At 55.1% G+C, this 19,294-nt stretch overlaps 3 protein-coding genes across 3 annotated transcripts; 1 reads left to right on the top strand and 2 right to left on the bottom strand.

Moving 5' to 3' along the window:
- The first annotated feature begins 1,866 nt into the window (after positions 1 to 1,866).
- On the top strand, positions 1,867 to 2,806 carry LOC104370740 (transmembrane protein 121). The gene is given in 2 exon segments (XM_009990344.1): positions 1,867 to 2,172; positions 2,174 to 2,806. Coding segments are annotated over 2 exon segments (939 nt in total).
- A 2,244-nt stretch (positions 2,807 to 5,050) lies between these two features.
- On the bottom strand, positions 5,051 to 14,020 carry RRP36 (ribosomal RNA processing 36). The gene is made up of 7 exons (XM_086631805.1): positions 13,756 to 14,020; positions 10,046 to 10,184; positions 7,899 to 7,965; positions 6,842 to 6,946; positions 6,645 to 6,719; positions 6,416 to 6,533; positions 5,051 to 6,185 (listed from the first exon to the last, which is right to left on the bottom strand). Exons 1-7 carry the CDS (start codon positions 14,018 to 14,020, stop codon positions 6,046 to 6,048), a joined length of 909 nt encoding a protein of 302 aa, XP_086487931.1. The 3' UTR covers positions 5,051 to 6,045.
- Positions 14,021 to 14,173: 153 nt separating this feature from the next.
- NPAS4 (neuronal PAS domain protein 4) lies at positions 14,174 to 17,191 on the bottom strand. The gene is given in 9 exon segments (XM_086626416.1): positions 14,174 to 14,459; positions 14,536 to 14,671; positions 15,134 to 15,243; positions 15,515 to 15,761; positions 15,911 to 16,016; positions 16,197 to 16,333; positions 16,430 to 16,447; positions 16,450 to 16,595; positions 17,091 to 17,191. Coding segments are annotated over 9 exon segments (1,287 nt in total).
- Between the last annotated feature and the right edge of the window lie 2,103 nt (positions 17,192 to 19,294).

The raw sequence follows: 19,294 nt of genomic DNA, 5'->3' as shown, positions 1-19,294 counted from the left end.
GGTGAGGCGGGGACCGCCGCAGTCCCCGCCCACCCGCCGGGAGGGGCCAAGCGCCGCCGCCGCCGCCGCAGAGCTGCCGCCGGGGCGCGCCGGGCGATGCCGCGCAGGGCCCGGGGCCGCCACCGGGGCCCCGCCGCTGCCGCCGCCGCCGCCGCCCTGCGCCGGCGCCTTGGGGAGCCGCCCGAGGTAAGAGCGGCCCGGGCGGGGGGCCGCGCCAGGCCCCCTCCTCCGGTCGGGCCCCCACGGCCGGGGGCAGGGGCTCGGGGCAGGCAGGGCTGGGGGCATCGCGTGCCCGGGCACCCCAAGGAGCCGCAGCCCGCGGCGGGTTGTGCTTTGCCGTGGCGGGAGGGCGGGCGCGGGGGCCGCCGGGCGCTCTTCGGCAGGTGGGGCGGGCTGCCGAAGGGGGGCCTGGGCTGCCTCCGGCGCCTCCCGAAGATCGACGAGGCCGTGGAGTGACACGGGGGAGAGACCCCAGCCGCGCGGCACACTCCAGACGAGCCACATCCACCCGTGCCCCGTGCCCGCCAGCCTCTGCTCTCCCTCCCTTGGAGGCATCCGTGCCTGGCAGGCTTGGGATGGGATGCTCCCTCAAGCGTGCCGGGATGCTTCTGGGCCCGGGGATGCACAACAGCACGAGGCACCTACTCTCTCAGCCAAAAGCAGGAGTTCGGGTCACTCGTACTCAGGGCCCTGTGCAGTCAGTGCCAGCACCAGGAGCATCGGTGCACCAGGGTGACCATTAGCCACGCAGTCTCCGTTCTGCTCCCGAGTGCTTGCTCTGCAGTCAAGTGCCACCTGCCCGCTGTGTGACCGAGATGGTGGCCCAGGTGTGGCTGAGCAGGCTCTGCACAGGCAGCCGTCTGGCAACACTGTGCAGTCAGCAGGCCAGCTTCATCCTCCATTTCAGCCGGGGGGCTGGCTCCCCTCCAGACCAGCTGCTGAGCTGTGCCCAGCAAGGCCCTGGCTCCATCCTCCCTCCATCTCCGGCAGCAGCTGCCCGCAGCTGTGCTTGGCCAGGGAGGGAGCCTGACAGCCCCAGTGCCGTCCAAGGCGGGCAGGGTGCTTTTGCAGACAGTGCTTTGCTCTGCCCCCAGCCTGGGAAAGCTGAGCATCCAGCTGAAATTGAGGGCCTGTTGCAGAGCTCCTTGTGTCCTGTAGCTGTGGGGTGGTGCTGCTTTTCCTTGCTTTCGGTTTATTGTGCTGGGCAGAGTGGGCATGGGCGAACAGCTGTAGGTAGAGCTCTTGGGGAGGGTGAGACTGAAGGAAACTAAAGATGTTGGGCTGATTTCTTCCCTCCCACCCGACGGGACAGTCAGGCTAAAAATAATCCTTTGCCTCATGTTGCATGAAAATAAAGGAGGCTGAAAAGAGAGCAGTTCTAGATGATAGCAGTTAAGGACCCGCTTGGGTTGAAAGCATAGAGATGGTTTTGTGTGCCTTGTGAGGGGAGAGTATAACCAGTGCTACTGGCTGGGAAATCCCGTGGAAAATAAGGCATGTACCCTTCACAGTGGCAGAGACTAACCAACATGATTAGCTACTGGAAGACGCAGTAGCATCCCAAGTGCTTGAAGGCTGTCCAGCCTGCCTCACTATAACCCCTTGTGCAGCCTAGGAGCTGGGTTTCAGCCAGCATGTGCCACCAGGATGGCCTGGCCAGGAGTCTCAGGAGCACTTTGGCTAGGAGTGTGTGCGTTTGGAACAAACCAGGCACACAGGATGGGAGAAGAGTCTATGAACCTCCCTTCCCACCTTCTTTCCGCCATCCAGAGTTGTTGAGGCGATGGGGGGCAGAAGGAGGCCTGAGGGTGGGGAATGGAGAATACCATCAACTCATTAATGGCCCTGTATATTCCTCCGTGCAGGATGGTTCCCCCACCACCTGTCAGCAAGCCCCATGTGTGCCTCTCCACAGTGCTCATCATGACCAGCCTTGTCCTCATGGATGCCTACCTGGTGGAGCAAAGCCAGGGCTCCAGGAAGCTGGGCATCTGTGTCATGGTGGCAGTGGGTGATGTGTGCTTCCTGCTGGTGCTCCGCTATGTTGCCATCTGGGTTGGGGCAGAGGTAAAGACAGCTAAGCGGGGCTACGCCATGATCCTCTGGTTCCTGTATGTCTTCGTTCTGGAGATCAAAGTCTACTTTGTATACCAGAACTATAAAGCTGACCGGAAAAAGCCTGGATCTCATAGCCCGCAAAGCACTGACCTTGCTGCTCTCCATCTGCATCCCAGCCCTCTACGTGTTGTTGGTGGCCACAGAGCACATGGAGTACGTCAGGACATTCAAGAAGAAAGAAGATCTCCGTAACCGCCTCTTCTGGGTTATTGTGGACATGCTGGATGTGCTGGACATCCAGGCGAACCTGTGGGAGCCCCAGAAGAAGGGGCTGCCACTCTGGGCTGAGGGCATCATGTTCTTCTACTGCTACATCTTGCTCCTGGTCCTCCCTTGTGTGTCCCTCTGTGAGATCAGCATGCAAGGGATCGGCATCATGCCGCACCGTATGATGCTGTACCCTATGCTGAGCATGCTCACTGTCAACATCACCACCATCTTCATCCGAGGCAGCAACATGGTCTTCTTCAGGGACGCCCGGGTCTCCAGCATCTTCATGGGCAAGAACATGCTGGCCATCGGGCTGAAGGTCTGTACGTTTGTGCAGTACCAATGGCACCAGCACCACACGTCTCTGGGGCTGGACCCGGCCCTGCAGCACAGCGCCCAGGCCCAGCCCTCCCCAGGGCTGCACAAGTCCCGGAACCAGCCTGCCTGCCCTGAGGAGCCAGCGCAGGACAACACATGACAAGCTAGCAGGAGCCACAGCTTGGGCACCACCATGCCTGGCCATGCCTGCAAACACAAGGTGGGCCACTGAGCTCCCCGCTGGGACAGAGAGCAATGACCCTGCTCCCTCCCTCCCTGGGCGAAGCTGCTCTGGTCCCCGAGGGTTGGATGGCAGCAGACCCCTGTAGCAGCCTCTGTAAGGCCACAGAGCAGTTTGAGACCTCAGCACCCTGTCGAGTGAGAAGGGCAGCAGAGGAGGAGGCCTGGTTTGCCTGCTGTACGTCACGTCTGGCTGGGGCCAGACAGCCCTACCCTGTGCCAGGCTCTCCCCACCGGTGCTCCCCACACAGCACTGCCATCTGCCCAGCCAGGGCTCAGGCTGGGGGGCTGCATGGGGACACTGTGGGTCACCTGCTCCACTGTCATGGTTGGCTCTGGCTCCACCTCAATGCTTGGCAGCAGCCTGCTCCCCACCACGTGAGCTGGGTCCCTGTGCTGGAGGAGCGAGGCACTGGTGTCCCCCTGCCTGTCTCCCCTCTCAGCCAGCTGCAGGCCAGGGGGGCTCAGAGGGGATGACTGTCATTTTTGTATCTCCCTCTTTGCAATAAAAGACCTGAGCCCTGCAGCCTCCTCATGTGTGTGTCCCTGCTGGTAGGCAGGTCCCTCATGTGCCTGGATGTCCAGCTGCTGCTGCAGAGCACATCTGGGGCAGGGGGGCTCACTCAGTGACCACCCAGGTCTGGGGAGACCATCTGAAGCCATTCCTCCTGGCCAGCAGCTGGGGAGAGGAGAGGCAGGTCCTTCTGAGAGTCTGGCGGGCTCCAAGGGCATCACTGGGGGAGTATGTGCTGGAGCTTTGTCAGCCACCACCGCCTGTGCAACCAGCTGCAATTACATCAACTGATGCTAGTCCCTCCCCAGGGACACCATAGTAAGTTGCCACAGTCCACATGGAGGGACACCAGAGCCAGCCTGGCAGACGCTCTGCCAGGACAGCATTAGAAGCAGAAGGAAAATAACCTAACTGACTCCTTGAGGCTGGAAGGCCACAGGGAAGAGCAGCTACCCTGGCAGTAGTTCTCTGGAGATGTTGGAAGCATCTGCTCCCACAAGCTGGTGTTGCCATGCCGCTGCCCGCCCTAATGCCCAGTGCCACCACAACACTGGCTGAGCTGGGCAACACCCCAAGGCTTCCCCTGCTGCAGGGTACTGGGCCCACGAGCTGGCAGGGAGAGACAGCAGTACACTTGCTCCTCGCTGCTGATGTGCCAAGCAGAAGCAGGTGTCATCCCTGCACCTGCAAGGATGACCTCCTTGCATGCAGGCCTCAGCAGCAAGGAGCCATTTGGCTTCAGAGGGGCAGGAGTGCCAGGTTTGCTCCCTGCTGGGCAAGATCCACCAGCAGCTGGGGATGAGGACACAGACCCAGGAACACAAGGCCCTGGCAGCAGTAACACCGGGTGAGCCACCTCTGGCCTGCCCAAGCCCCAGCCTTCTTCCCTTGCTTTAAAGTACAGAGGGAGATTATTCAGTTTTGGATTAAAGATTGAGAGCATAAAACAGCAGACCAATGCCTCAAAGGGGCCATGATAGCCTTAGACTTCGGTGCTGCCACACTGCTCCCGAGCTACTCTCCTCTGAAGCCAGAAGGATGCGGTAGGCTCTGCATCCCACATTGTGAGGCAAGGAGGAGGAAGCCAGACAGTCCAAAGCAATAAGCCACATGCAGTTTAAAGGCAGCTGAGGATTTCCATGTGGTCTCTAGCCAAGCTGGCACATCCCATTTCTACTGCCTTCCCCCAGTTACACTAAAACCTGTCACCAAAGAACTCCCACAGGAGAAACCCACCAGAAATCTCCCACAGAACTGCAGTGGAGGCAGATGCTTCAGCAACATCCTCAGGCAGGCATGATCATCATTGCTCATGCTCTGAATGATCAGGGAGTTGCTCATCATCCCATTTCTTGCTCCTTGCAAGGCCCAGGGAGCATTCCACCCTGCAGAGCTGAGGCACTCTCCTGGCACATGCTCTGAACTGTTGGGACAGAGATCATCTGGGTCATGTCCACATCACCTACTTGTCAATACAGCCACAGAAGACAGGGGAAATCAGGAGTGAGAAGTGAGCGAGCTGGTTGTTAAATGTCATGCTGAAGAGGCACAAACTGCCACGAGTTCAAACACTTTTGACTGTAACAGCACTGACACTAGGAATAAAGGAAAACTGAAGTATTTTATTTCATACAGAATCAGCTTCCTGGAAGCACTAATAGCCCTGCAGAGACCACCTTGAGAAGCCAAGAAGAGAGGCAGCCCTGCTGGAGACATCCCAGGCAGCAGTACCTGAGCACAGTCAGCAGCATGTCCTGGCTGTGAGGAAGACCAGCATCACCAGGGTGCAGCCTACACAGAGGGGTGTTATCATTTCTCCTTTACACAGCACTTCTGAGACTACATCCAGATACTGGATTCAGGCTGGGCCCCAGAAGAGAGATGTGGTCCTCTGGGCTGACTCCAGTTGAAGATGTGAAAGTTGTCAGGGGCTGGAGCACTGCAAGGAAAGGCTGGCAGAACAGGATTTATTCACCCTCAGAAAAAGGAGGCTTTGGAAGACCTAACAGCACCCCTTTCCCACCCACCCCACTGTGACAAGGCCACTCAGAAGACAGAGCCAAGCACTTCACTGAGAAGACGACAATGATTATGGACTAAAACCAAGCAGGTTTCCTGGAGGAGGGGGGGGAAAAAACGGTTTCATCTTGAGAACTTGAAGCAGTGGAGCAGAGGCCAAGAGAGGTGGTGGCATCTGTCCTTGGACATTCTCAGACCCAAATGAAGTAGCCCTGGGCAACCTGAGGTCAGTGCTAGCCCTGTTCTGTGCAGGTGGTGTACCACCTGAGGTCCTTTCCCACCTCATTTGGCATCTGATAAGACCTAGAGCAGAGCCAGCAATGCAGGGTAGGGCTTGTGCTCTCCTAGCTAGAAGAGATGAGCAGGTGCAAGGACAGAGACAGCCGTCAATACCATTTGCATCTACATGACAGGCTTGTCACCACCCAGGCATGGTGTAAACCACAAGTAAAGAGGATGTTTCAGCTACAAAAAGCACTATTTCCTTCAGTTCAGCCTCTGCTCTTCTGTCTAACAGCATCACCGTACAGTGAAAGGCAGATACTGCGAAGAGGGATGACCATCTTCCAGGTCTGGCCAGGGCAGAGTGAGTCCCAGTGCCAGATAAGAGCATGTCTGTCCAGCAGTCAAAAGTTCTTCTGCGAGGGCAGACGACGCTTGTCTTTCATGGCATTCCTCTTCCTCTTCTTGTTCAGGAAGCTCTCCAGCTTTCCACTTCTCTTCAGCTCTGCATACTTCTCAGCTAGCTCCAATTTCCACTTCTCAGCTGTAGAGGAGAGGGGAGCAAGGTTTTAAACAAAGCCCGAGACACTTCTACAGACCAGTCCCTTCTCACATCTCCCTCCCTGGCTCCAGGCCTGGCTTGTCTCTCGAGTACCAGCAGTAAACAATCTTCCATAGCTCCATGGAATATTACAGACAACTCACAGTGCTTGGAGTCCTGACAGCAGTACTCTCTCTAGGTCTTCAGGCACCATGTTCCCACTGAGCACTTACATTTCTTTAGGAAGAAGGGTTTCTTGCCCTGCTTGGCCAATTCCCTCCGTTGTCTCTTCAAAGACAGCTCCCTCTCCCTCAATTTGTGCTGGTTTTTCTGTGCCTGTTCTTGCTGTGTCTGTACAGAAAGGATGGCCTGTGTCAGCAAGAGTCTAGGCAGACCCCAGGTCACACATCCTCTCTTCTAGTGCACTGCCTCATTGGAGAGGAGATGCTGCACTGTACTCACCATGCGGTTCAGGAGCTGCTGGAGTTTCTCCTTCTGCTCCATGTTCTGGCATTTTTTCAGCTGCTTCTGAACCATCTGAAGAAGAGAGCAGAAAGCTGCATGACTGCCTGCCTGCCACCTCCACTGTGAAAGGACTTTGCAGAAGCTGCCCGTGCCAAGCAAAGTTCTTCTGGACAAGGACAGTCACATAGCATCACCTCCTTCTCCTGCTTCTTGATGCTGTCCAGGAAGCTGTACGTCTTCATAAATATTTCAGGCTTATACTCTCCAGACAGGTCATCAAATCGAGGGTCTCTGTGCACCTGAAGGCAGGGAAGGCAAAGGCAAGAGCTGTGGCCAGGACTACCCTGCTAATAGCCTGCTTACTCTCCTTCCATAGATCAGACCACGTAATTTATTATTTTTTTTTTACTAGCAATATTACGCACCCACCATTGAAAATGTCCGAAATTGGCAAAGATTTGAGTTCAATAATTGAGGTGGCAGTTCCTCATAAGGGCTGCATCCAGTGTACCAAGCAACAGGCATTTCCATATGCAAGTCTAACACCCAGGAGCAGCCAATTCAAGGAACAGCAGCGTAAGTGCTGCCTCCAAACATCTGCAACTCCCAGACCAAGAGCTGGCTGAACACATGTTGTCCAGGTGATGGATTTGGGAATGCAAACCTACCTAGATTTTCACAGATTACCTGGGTCAGGTTACACAGAGAGACAAAAAAAGATCTCCAACTGTGGAAATGAACATACTAAGATGATCCAGCAATGATAAAGTCTAAGTTATATACAGATTAGAAACTAGATGGACATTTGAACTTCCAGTGTGATTAGTACTGAGCAATGACCATAGCTTGCAGTGCAGTTGTCACTGGTGGCAGCCATTACATCTTCTAGAAACACTTGGGTCTCAAGTGCTTGAGTTACTCCTCAAGCTGCACATTACGCAGGGCAGCAGGTTATACAGAGAGCAGCCACTCCTGCATCCAGTCTCTCGTTCTCCCCCAAGACAACTAGCACTACCTGCACCCAACCCTAGTCCAAGCCCTATCCTCCAGAAACAGCCTGTGTCATTGTCCTGGTTTCAGCTGCAACAGAGTTAGTTCTTTTTAGAGGGGACAACTGATAACGTCTTCTAAAAAGAACTAACTCTGCCCCAGCTGAAACCAGGACAGTCATCTTCAGCAGCCCCATTATCATGTCTGTGCTAGCATCACTAAGAGAAGTCAGCCCCTGAGCTGGGCAGGGGCAGCACCCACCTTCTTTGTAACATAGACTACTTGTCGCAGAAAAGGTACAGGCTTCTTGGCAGACATCTCCAAGGGCCTGAAAAAGAGAAAAACATACTTAAAAGAAGCAGAGGACAGAATGAGGCCCAGGCTAAAGTGTCAGGTTAGTCAGACCCTCAGGACAACATTACTGCACAGTGCCAAAACAGCAGACTCTCCCATTCAATCCTCACTGTGATACCTACAGAGAGCAAAGAGGTGACTCAACCAAGAGTCACGCAAAGCTACTACAACCAAACAATCTCTAAGTGTGTGGTTAAAACAATCCTACACAAAACTCAATACAGCCGCACTGTATCAAGTGAAAACCCACCACCCGCATCAGTAAATGTGCCATACTTAATTATTCCTCTCCTTCTCCGTGTTTTCATTGCTCAAGAAAACTTTCTTCTATTCCTGGACCACCAACTCATCCATCCACTCCTGACTAATACTTACATTGAAAGGTGAGACCAAAGTTGGGAATATCTGCACTGGCCTGGTACTTAGAAAGACAGGCCAATTCCAGCATGGCCAGGCTCAGAGAGAAAGCGTACCATAAAACAAGTAACGTAAAGATCAGCCCCTAGGAGTAAGGGCTGTATGGCTTGTAGTACATATCCCAAAGGAGACTTCACAGTCAATCAGGACCATGGTGACAACCAACTAAGTGAACAAGTTCTTGCAACACAGGCCTTCAGAGCCTGGCACTTAGGTGTACAAGGGGGACAGTATACGGTGGGAGAACGAGGTATTACTCTTCTCATACTACTTGGATGCTATGTCCTGCAATTTGTCAGGACACCAGGTAAGTTATGAGAACCATGAAAAGAGCTGTGAAGCACCCACCACGCGGGCATTATACCCACATTCAGCAACACAATAACACCGGGGCATAAGTAAGTTTTCCAAATCCTACTTAGGGCAGCATTCAGTGTATTTTTACGTCTGCCAATGTGGCAGTGTACAATGCTCTCGAGTCAGCTTTATACAGCATTGCGGATGCCAGCTCAGTTCCGGGGGATTTCCCTGTTTTTTTTTTTTGTTTTTGTTTTTTTAAGAAGCTCGCTTCCGTAACAAAAACATGAGAGAAACGGCATGTGGGATTTACAGTGATGCACTACTTAAAGGATTAGGGGAGTTAAATAGAAATAGAATTATGCAAACTGTGTGGCAGAATAGAGGCACTGTGTGAAGATGCTGCACTACACAAAATCCCCCAGACTCTTGGGTAAAAGGTAAAGCAGAAGTGTTATTCTGATCAACTGTTTACAGCAGAAGGAACATGTATTCAGCAGAGATTCAGAAATAGGTTAGGGAATGCCAGTGTAACAGAGGAAACTTAGATATGACTCTGACGACTGAAAACCGGCTAACTACTGCAACTAAAGGGTAATGGTCTAACAGTTGTTACCAGTGGGGGCCTGTGGAGGACTGTAAAAAGATCTGATAGTTTTCGTTGTGTTGAATACATTTTCTAGTCACCACATCAATAGTGCCTACAGAGTATGCAAACAGGAGATGTAAAGACCACTGAGGACAGGAAAAAGTCTGTGACGATAAGTACTGCAGAGGGGAGAAAAGGAAAATCACACCTGACAAGCCACAGATGAGACAAGAGCAGAAGAATAATGGAATTCCATAACAACTGGCTGTCTCTGCAACTCCAAGCAGAGAGTAGGAGTAAGGAGTAGAGTAGGAGTCTCTGCAACTCCAAGTAGGAGTTCAGGCAGAAGATGCTGACAAGCTGGAAGGAGTTTAGAAAACAGCAACGTAACTATTTCAGGGCCCAGGGGACACAACAAAAGCACTATCACACAGCTTAAAAGAGAAGCATGCTATGCTGTTGGTTAAAAGTGCCTTAATACAGAGGGTGTAAAGGAATTGACTGCTGATTTAACTATCAAGTAACAGGCGGCTGCTGAGATTGGAACAGGATAGGATATTAAGAGCTCTGAAAGAGCAACAGATCATTCCCAAATGAAGCACTACTGTGAAAGGCATTATTGTGTAGCACATTAAAGGGGACCTACACCAGCTCCAAGGCAACAGCAACACTGTGAGGAGCTCTCAGCATAACTTATGGAGTGCAGAGAGCACACAAGCACATTTTTCTGATCACAAAAGAACCTCTTTACCCCTTTTTGCCATGTTGCTGCTCCACTGTAGCTTTGGTAGGTTTTGCAGTTTTCTTCCCACTGGTCACCTGCTTGCACATTCTTGTTCTCATATCACTCTGCACCCGCAGTAGTTCCTCAAAAGAAATGTGAGATTGATCTGGAAGAGAGTACAGGACACACATGAACCAAACAGCTTCTCAAAGCACTTCTCACCCACAAATTCCACCAAGAGGGGTGCTTCAGAGTCTGAGACAGTGGCACAAGCACACTGCTGCCATCCCTATATAACTGCACGGCAGAAAGAAGCCACTGCGTGTCTCAGCCTTTGATTTTTCTCTCATTAATCACTGCAGTCTGTACCACTAGAATAGCGTCCCCCTCTTCCCAACGTGTCTCTGCTTTTCTCTCTAGTCAGCAGCACACACAAGACCAGTTCAAAGTTTTTACCTGGTACAAAGAGCAGCACGAGCTCTGCACTGGGGTATATTTTGGCCACACTGCAGATTCTCAGGGGTCACCTCTCCGCCCTGACTCTTTAACAGACTGTTCTTGTCCCATCACCTTTAAAAGGGCATCATCACATCTCTCACACCATGAGACCAGCTGGAAAGTGCAGGAAAACCCCGTGGCCTGTTCAGTCTGTCTGTTAAGACTGGAGACAGTCTCTCCCTGCTGCACGTCCACCATAGCTCTGCTCGGTCTGCAACACCAGTGATTGCCACAGCAGAGTCTTCTCAGCACCCCACAGGCTTGTTAACTACTGAAACCCAGACATTCACCCACCTCACTACTGACAGGAATAGCTTATAGCCTGATTCACTGGGGGAAGAACAAAACGCCATACCACCAAAAAGCAGTTTCATATTCTAGCCCTGCTGTGAGCTCCCCACAGTGTTATTTACGCCTTGTGTTTCATAAAATATTCCTTCTCTTCTCTGACTGCTGACTAGAAGACCAACACAAACAACACAATAAATAGCAAACCCAATTCTACCCAAAGTGCTGAGGAATGCACAAGATGTTCTTCTGGAATTTTCTGTTGCTACGTTTCTTTAATATCCCTCAGTGACAGTAATCTTTAACGCTTTTTACAACCACATCGTAAAAATACTACCAACAATTCTTTCTGGATTTACACCTCTGGGTGTTCAGGACCAGCAATCAGAAAACATTTCTTAAGATGGCACTTGGATATGCTCATTCCATTCTCTGGATGATGGTAGGGGCAAGAAGGAACAGGAGGGTTTGCATTTGTTCCCTTCTTAAGGGAAAAGGCAGGGAAAGCCTGCTCAACACCTCTGAGCAAGACCATAACTGTGGCCCAGCAAAAAACGATCACATCCTGCCTGTGGTGGGTTGACCCTGGCTGGACACCAGGTGCCCACCAACCAATCCACTCTATCACTCTGTATCACTCTGAGGGAGTCAGCTGGACAGGGAAGAGAAAACATAACTAAAGGCTCGTGGGTCAAGATAAGGACAGGGAGATCGCTCACCAATTACCAGCGCAGGCAAAACAGACTCAACTTGGGGAAATTAATTTATTACCAATCAAATCAGCGTAGGGTAATGAGAAATAAAATCCAAATCTTAAAACACCTTCTCCTCACCCTTCTCTTCTTCTCAGGCTCAACTTCACTCCTGATTTCTCTACCTCCTGCCCCCTGAGCAGCACAGAGGACGGGGAATGGGGGCTGCGGTCAGTTCATTATACTTTGTCTCTGCCACTTTCTCTCTTCCCCTGCTCCAGCATGAGGTTGCTCCCACGGGCTACAGTTCTTCATGAACTGCTCCAGCACAGGTCCTTCCCCCAGGGTGCAGTCCTTCAGGAACAGACTGCTCCAGCGTGGGTCCCCCATGGGGTCACAAGCCCTGCCAGCAAACCTGCTCCAGTGTGGGCTCCTCTCTCCATGGGTCCACAGGTCCTGCCAGGAGCCTGCTCCAGCACAGGCCTTCCACAGGGTCGCAGCCTCCTTCAGGAATCCACCTGCTCCATGGGTGGCAGGTGGATCTCTGCTCCACCATTAACTTCCATGGGCTGCAGGCGGACAGCCTGCCTCACCATGGTCTTCTCCATAGGCTGCAATGCAATCTCTGCTCCAGCACCTGGAGCACCTCCTCCCCCTCCTTCTTCACTGACCTTGGTGTCTGCAGAGCTGTTGCTCTGACATATTCTCACTGCTTTCGTCCGGCTGCTGATGTGCAACAGTTCCCCCACACCCTTCTTAAATACATTATCACAGAGGTGCTACCACTGTCGCCGACAGAGCTGCCGGTCAAGGCTGAGCCAGCCATTGGGGAAGCTTCCAGCATTTTCCCACGGAAGCCACTCCTGTAGCGCCCTGCCCTCCATCAAAACCTTGCCACACAAATCCACTACACTGTCCCAGGACACAAAGTTTCTGTATGCTCTGCCCAAACCCGCTGCCAAATTCAGGAAACAACATGAGGTTAGTCACACTGGCCCAGAGCATGGGCTCAACATCTCGGTCACTCTCGTCTTGGCAACAACCAAGACTTTCTGCTTCAGAATCCACTCGCATCGCCCAGAAAACATAAGCGTATCTAAGCACTACCTCAAAAAAGTGTTTTCTTTTTGCTTGTTCTGAACACCCAGGAACTCTGCTGTGTCAACACTCGCTGGTCCTCTGAGGAGGGATAAGGGAACACCGTATATCCAGTTTGCCATACAAGGAACAAAGGAAGTGTGAATATAGCACTGTTTCATTACACTGCTTCCCCAAAACACCCTTCCCACTTATCTTACTGCAGTTTGATATTCTCTCTTGCTTGGGCTCCCACAAACACCCTTGCTCCCTATCTTCTTAGGGATGATAGCACTGTTATCCCTTTTGATCACCCTCAGTTTCTCCACCTTTTCCTGTGTCACTCTTGTGCAACCACCTACTGCCTGCCCAGAACGTGAAATCATCTCCAGACCAAAGAACTGTGACCCAAAGAACTACAGGTAAGAGCCGACTGCCAAGCAGCTAAGCAATTTGAAGTACTCATGCTGTTGAGGTTCGCAGGGACTGAAGAAAACCAATAAATTCTAGAACTTGGCCAAGAGCACTTGCCAGCACACTGTTCAGACTCAGTGCATATAGCTTTAGACTGCTGCACTATAGGAAAAATCTGTGCTAGTTATATAAGTTACTGGGGTATAGAGCAATTGATCACTATACAGGGAAGTATCTGAGTATCACTGGATACTCAAAGCATCACCAGACAAATGAAAGACTATGAGCAAGGACAGTCAAAATGATAAAGAAAACATTAAAGAAAAGGAAGAACAATGTGGAAGCTACTCCAACATTTCACACAGACAGACAAGACACCATCACTTGTGCTACGGTACTCCATCTGGCTGCAATTCCCAAACAATATTGTTAAAATAGCAAAGGCTTACAAGATGTCAACCAAAAATGAGACAAAGGCACCACATAATGACATGCAACATTGAGCGAAAGACGAGAAAAGAGATTTGGTACAAATCAGACAAAGCAAAGGCGTACAGAGCTTCCGTTGACAAAATACTTCAGTATTGGTACGGACTGGGGAGAAGAGGAGGCTCCTCCAACAGCCCAACCGAAACCCTGCTGCTGATCCCGCACTCATCCTCCGAGCCGAGCAGGCGGCAGGAGAAAAGCAGGAGCTGGAACACGGAGAAGGACGCAGCCGTTTGCCGGCTCGTTTCGCAAGGCCCGTCTGAGAGGGGCCGCCCTCACCTCTCCCGCCAGTCCCCGCCACTTCCTCCGCGCCGCCGCTCGCGCCCTCTGCCCCCAGGAGGCTCCCGCTGTCGTCACTGTCGCCGCCATCGCTGCTGTCGCCGGAGCTCTCTCCCTCCACGGCCGCCGGCGCGGCCCGGCGCAGCGGCCACCCGCTAGCTGCCTCCTCCTCATCCTCCTCGTCCTCCGCGGCGGCGGCTCTGCTCCCCCACGCCGCGCGGGCCCGCCAGCCCAGGCCCCCCGCGCCCTCCTGACGCGGCCGCATCGCCGGGCGACACGCGGCACCGGAGCCCCGCCCACCCCCCGGGACGCCGCTGGCGCGCGCGGCCACCGCAGTCCCCGCGGCGCACGCGACCGGAAGGGACGGGGTGAGGCGGCGCACGCGTAGACAGAGCCAGGCGGGCGGGAGGAGCGGCGTTTATTGGCAGGGGCAGGGCGCGTGCGCGGCGGCGGGCCCTGCCCCCTGAAGCGCGCCGCGCGGGAGTCCGGCGGGGGTGGGGGCGCGCGGGTGCGGGGGGAAGGGCTCGGCCCAGGGCCAGGCCAGGGCGGCGACGGGCGGCGAGAGGCGGTCGGCCAGGGCGCGGAGCTGCGCGGCCAGCAGGCTGAGCTCCCGCGCCGGCGGCGGCGGGGCGGCGGGCGGCGCAGCTGCTGCGCGGGGCGTGGGGCAGTGCTGCTGGGCGCGCAGGTACGCCGCCTCCTCCTCCCTGCAGCGGACAAGGGGGTGAGGCGCGGCCGGGAGGCACGGAACCGTTCGGCCTCCCTCCCGATCTGAGCTCTCACCTGAGGCAGCGGCTGGTGCAGGTGATAGAGCGGCCTCCGCTGTCCCGCCGCGCCGACACGCGGAGCCAGGCCCAGGCCTGGTCTCTGCGCAGCACGCGCAGTACCGCTGTACCTGCCGTGGCCCCGGCCCCGAGCGCTGCGGACAAGGGGTTGCGTTAGCCCGCGGCGGGGCACGACGGCCCCGGTTGCTAGGGTGGAGCGGCGTGCTGCCTGCTGAACCCGCAGGCTGCCCTGGTGGGGTCTGCAGTCGGTCTGCTGCTCTGGCCCCAGTGGGACAGGAGCCACAGGTAGTGGTGTCAGGTCTGTAACAGCCCTGCCCTCTCAAAAAGCTAGGGCTCAGGCAGGCTTGTCCCTCCTCTCTGTGCTGTGGCAAAGCAGGGTGCCCATATTCCCAAGCTTGGAAGCTACCTGTAACGTTACAGACAGCATATGGGGCATGTAACGATTTCTCTGCTTTGTCTTTTCTGGAACAGGGAGCCACAGCAGGCTTCACTCTGTATCTGTTGTCCTGGACAGCCAGGTTTCAGGTGTAGCCAGATCACATAGCTGGAGAAAAACACGCATGTTCCCACACATTTCATGTTTTCCTGACACTCACCCACAGCCCTGTGCTGGGCAGCCGCTAGGTCAGCGTCCTCGGGGTGCAGGAGGCTGTACCATGACTGACCAATCAGTTCCTCCCTGCGGTAGCCAAGGTGGTAGGTGACACTGGAGGAGACAAGGGGAGTGGGGATGGAGTGGAGTACTTTGCAGGGTCAAACAAGGAGCAGCCGTTGCATGACGGAGGAAATAGTGAAACAAGAGGGGTACAGAAATGAGTTGCAAACAAGGGAGGGAGGAGGCTTGGAAAATGTCTGGGGGAGTCTCGCTTCTTGTGCAGGATCCAGCCTGCGTTCCACACACAGGCTTGGTGAAGGGAAACAATCCTCGCTGTCCGAGATGTACAGCCGGGGCTGTGGTGTAAGCAGGCACCCCTCACCTCTCTGTGACATCAGTAAACGTCATGTCTAGGATGTGCGTGCTCTTGAACTCGTCATCCTGGGAACCGGCATCGCTGTCTGCAGGTACCCGTGCGACCGGTGTGCAGAGGGCCAGGAAGGCTGTGGTGGTGGGGGATGCTGGCCAGCGCAGAGCCGTGAAGCGCCCGTGCACTGCCACGGCCCGATTTCCCCCATGCTGCAGCCGGAAGGCCTTGGATGTGCGCATCTCACTGACAAATGTGACTTCTGCAGGGAAACAAACTGGCTGGAGTAGGTCAGGGACTTCCTCGCTCCGCTCCCAGCAGGGCTGGCTGGCCCCGGCTCTCTGACCGCAGCCACAAAGGGCCAGAGCAGGGCAGCAGCATCTGTGAGGTGCTAGCCAAAGCCTGCCATACCCCTGCCAGGCTCCTCCTGGGCAAGGAGGAGCTTCTTGTGCACGTCCTCGCATGCTTGCCCGTCTAGGATGTCAAAGATCGTGTCCCCCTGGGCAAGCAGCTCCACCTGACAAAAGAGGGGGCTGCCATTGCGGACTGCACCTGCCCCAGTGGGCCCTGCACTGGCACCATGAGCACACAGCCCCCTGGAACCACGGGCCAGCATCTGCTGGGGCAGTGTGCTGCGCACGCTGTGAAGGCACCAGGACAGGGACAGGACCGCCAATGCTCAGTGGGCAGGCCTTACCATGGAGAGGCCCAGGATCTGAGCCACATTCTCCGAGATGTAGACCAGCTTGCTGTTGGCTGAAAGCACAAGCAGGAACCCTGGCAGCAGGGAGAGAAGCTCCGTGCCAAGGGCCGGTCCTGCTGGAGGAACCAAGTCTGCAGGGAGAGTACAGGGTGAGGCGCTGTCTTAGGGCAGAAGCAGTGCCCCACGCAGAGCCAAGCCAGCCTGGCGTACAGCAGTGCCATGGGTACCTGGAGGGAACAGCTGAGCCCCCGTAGCTGGAGGCACACTAGGGCCATGGTGTGGAGGTAGGAGAGCCGCTCCTTCTCCCGCGCAGAGATGGGCAGCAGGGAGCGCAGCTCCTGCAGCTCCACATTGATCTGGTCCCGGCGAGCCTTGGAGGCACTCTTGGTTGACCTGCAAAGGCAGCATTCCCCACACACCGCTATGGGGAGGACTGCAAGCTTGGGGACACGGAGCAGAGATGCTCCCCTAGAGAGGCTCGGCACCCTTGCCAGCTGCCTCTAGGACAGCAAACCTTTTGCGGCTGTTTGGGCGCAGCAGACACAGGCAGAGGTGTTCACAGCTACCCAGGGGTAGACCCTGCTGGCATGGATGGTGCCCCTCTCACTGTGGGCAGTAATCTGCGACACAACCTCCCCACCAAACCGCATCCAGTCCCAGAATGTGAGTCCCAGCCCATTGCATCTGCCTTTGCTCTTCAACCACCTGAAATCCCTCTGCCCCTCCACACTCCTGCACTCTTCCCCATGTGCCAGCTGGCAGCCTCACTGTCCCAGGCTAGTGCCAGCCCCTTGGCAAGGGCCATCAGGCTCTACGCCAGCTGGTCCGGGCTCTCCCCAGCCAGATGGCCACCATAGCCCTGCAGGCGGGAGGCCGTAGGCAGCTCACCTGAACGGCTTCGAGGCACCGGGCGCCTGCTCACCCCTCCAGGGCAGGCAGCTCATCTCCGCCTGCAGCGGCCTGTGGCAGTGGCTGCAGAAGACGGTCATGGTGCAGGCACTAGGGTGGCTGAAGCTGGCAGCGCACCGCTGCCTCCTCCGCCTCTGGCTGCGTCTGAACCTGCTGACTCCGCAGCTCTCAACCTCCTTTTGTACCCTCCTGGGGTGCAGGGGCCAAGGCAAACGGAGAGGGTTACCTCTCCTGACGCAACTCCAAACAGCTCCAGGCTATTTTTAGAAGGGAGACTGCTAAAAATAGCCCTTGCAGCCGGCTGCAATCTGAGAAGGGGAAGCAATAAAAGGAAGCCAGGGTCTTTAAAGCAAGCCTGGTGGCTCAGGATGGGGTGATGATGAAGGTAGCAGGGATTCTCCCGTGGGGCACACACATCCGCCCAGCTCCTGGCCCACAGTTGTTGCCAGCCCAGCAGAAGGTCCATGATGGGCTGAGGGCCTGTGGCTAGTCTGCCTGCCCGGCAGCTACTCTCCAGCATCACCAGTGGGTGAGCTGGGTGCTAGGAGAGGGAGCTGATCATAGAATCATAGAACAATTTGGGTTGGAAGGGGCCTTAAAGATCATCTAGTTCCAACCCCTCTGCCACAGGCAGGGACACCCTCCACTACACCAGGTTGCTCAAAGCCTCATCCAACCTGGCCTTGAACTCTTCCAGGGATGGGGCATCCACAACTTCTCTGGGCAACCTGTTCCAGTGCCTCACCACCCTCATTGTGAAGAATTTCCTCCTTATATCTAAACGAAATCTCCCCTCTTTCAGTTTAAAGCCATTACTCCTTGTCCTATTGCTACATCAGGACATTCTACTATATTACATTCTTTCCAGAGAAGCCTTCTCTCCACCAAAGGTTTGCTCTCCTAAAGGCAGCTCACATGGGGCACTGAACCTTTCTAGGGCCTGTCTCCACTCAATATCTTGGAGTTCGTGTTTCTCCCCAGAGAAGCCCCAGGGAAAGCCATTCACTAACAGAGCCAGGTGCATCTTGAGGAGCCTCTGTGCTCAGCACCATACTGCCCTGCACAGTGAACCTAGGTGGGCTCCAGGTGTTTCCTGGTGCCTGGCACTCTACAAGGAGAGTAAGCTTGGTGCTTCAGTAATGACGAAGGGGATGTCATGGCAAAAACCTCCACCATTTCATGGCACAAACCTCCACCATTTCATGGCACAGCTTAAGAGAGAGCCTGTGGCTGAGGCAGCTAGTCCAGCAGGGGAGCTGGAGCTGCTGGACAACCCATGGGAGATGCCCACCCAGCCCTTGCAGGTAACCTGCAGGTGCCAAGGACCACAAAGGGGGAGCCCAGGCTGGGGATGCTCTCCCTGAGCCAGGTGTGCTGTCAGCATGCCCTGGCTGCCTCCAGGCCCCAGCCCTGCCATTGATGCTCATCACCCAACACAGTGAGGTGCTACCAGTACATAAAGAACAAGCTCTTGTCACAATTGAGGTGTCTTCCGTTCTCTTGCCAAGGGGTTTTCACTGTTCTCATGCCACTCCAGGCTGCTTCGTTGCACATGCACTGGCCACCTCTTGCAGGGTGAGGAACCCAGGCACCTCTGCAACCCCACGCTGCTGGATGAGCAGCACTAGACCCTGGCTACATGCCAGCCCTCAGAGCAGGGGAGATGGCCTGGGCCCTCTGCCACCTATTCCCAGTATGCAGCCACCACGTCTGGCAGACTCGGGAACACCCTGAGCTCTTCCCTAGCTTTCCCTGCATTAACTCCACTACATTTGCCACTGGAGCTCCTCTTCACATCAGACACCTCACCTCCATGGGAAGGGGCTTGGGAACAGCCCTCTGTGCTGCCCAGGAAGGCTGCCCCAGACATCCCTTCAACTCCTTCCCTGGGGCAGGGACCTGTGGAGCATCTGCACCACAGTCTTGCCCATGCACCCACCTTCCTGAGGCAGCACAGCCCAGGAGACATGCGTCATCCTCTTCCCTGCCCTCTTGCAGGGCAGGCAGCACAGCCATGGGCAGGAGGCAGGCACACCAGGGCAGTGCTGCTGTGGAGGACCCGGCTCTCCTCCCATCCCAAGCAGAGCTGCGGCTCATACTCACTACTTGTGTGCAGCCAACAGCTGCCACAAGCCACCAGTGGCCTGCAGCCATGGGGGAAAGCACCTGGTTCAGTCTCTCCC

The sequence above is a fragment of the Tauraco erythrolophus genome, chromosome 2 (genome assembly GCF_009769465.1).
Source record: "Tauraco erythrolophus isolate bTauEry1 chromosome 2, bTauEry1.pri, whole genome shotgun sequence".
Classification (NCBI taxonomy): domain Eukaryota; kingdom Metazoa; phylum Chordata; class Aves; order Musophagiformes; family Musophagidae; genus Tauraco; species Tauraco erythrolophus.
The sequence above is the reverse complement of the archived record's forward strand: the minus strand, read 5'-3'. Positions and strand labels throughout refer to the sequence as shown.

Coding starts and splice junctions, on each gene's coding strand:
- RRP36 (XM_086631805.1), bottom strand. CDS start 14,020: ATGCGGCCGCGTCAGGAGGGCGCGGGGGGCCTGGGCTGGCGGGCCCGC. Junction 7,966..10,045: donor CAGCAACATGGCAAAAAGGG/GTAAAGAGGTTC, acceptor TCTCTTTTTCAG/GCCCTTGGAGATGTCTGCCA. Junction 6,186..6,415: donor ACCCTTCTTCCTAAAGAAAT/GTAAGTGCTCAG, acceptor TCTCCTCTACAG/CTGAGAAGTGGAAATTGGAG.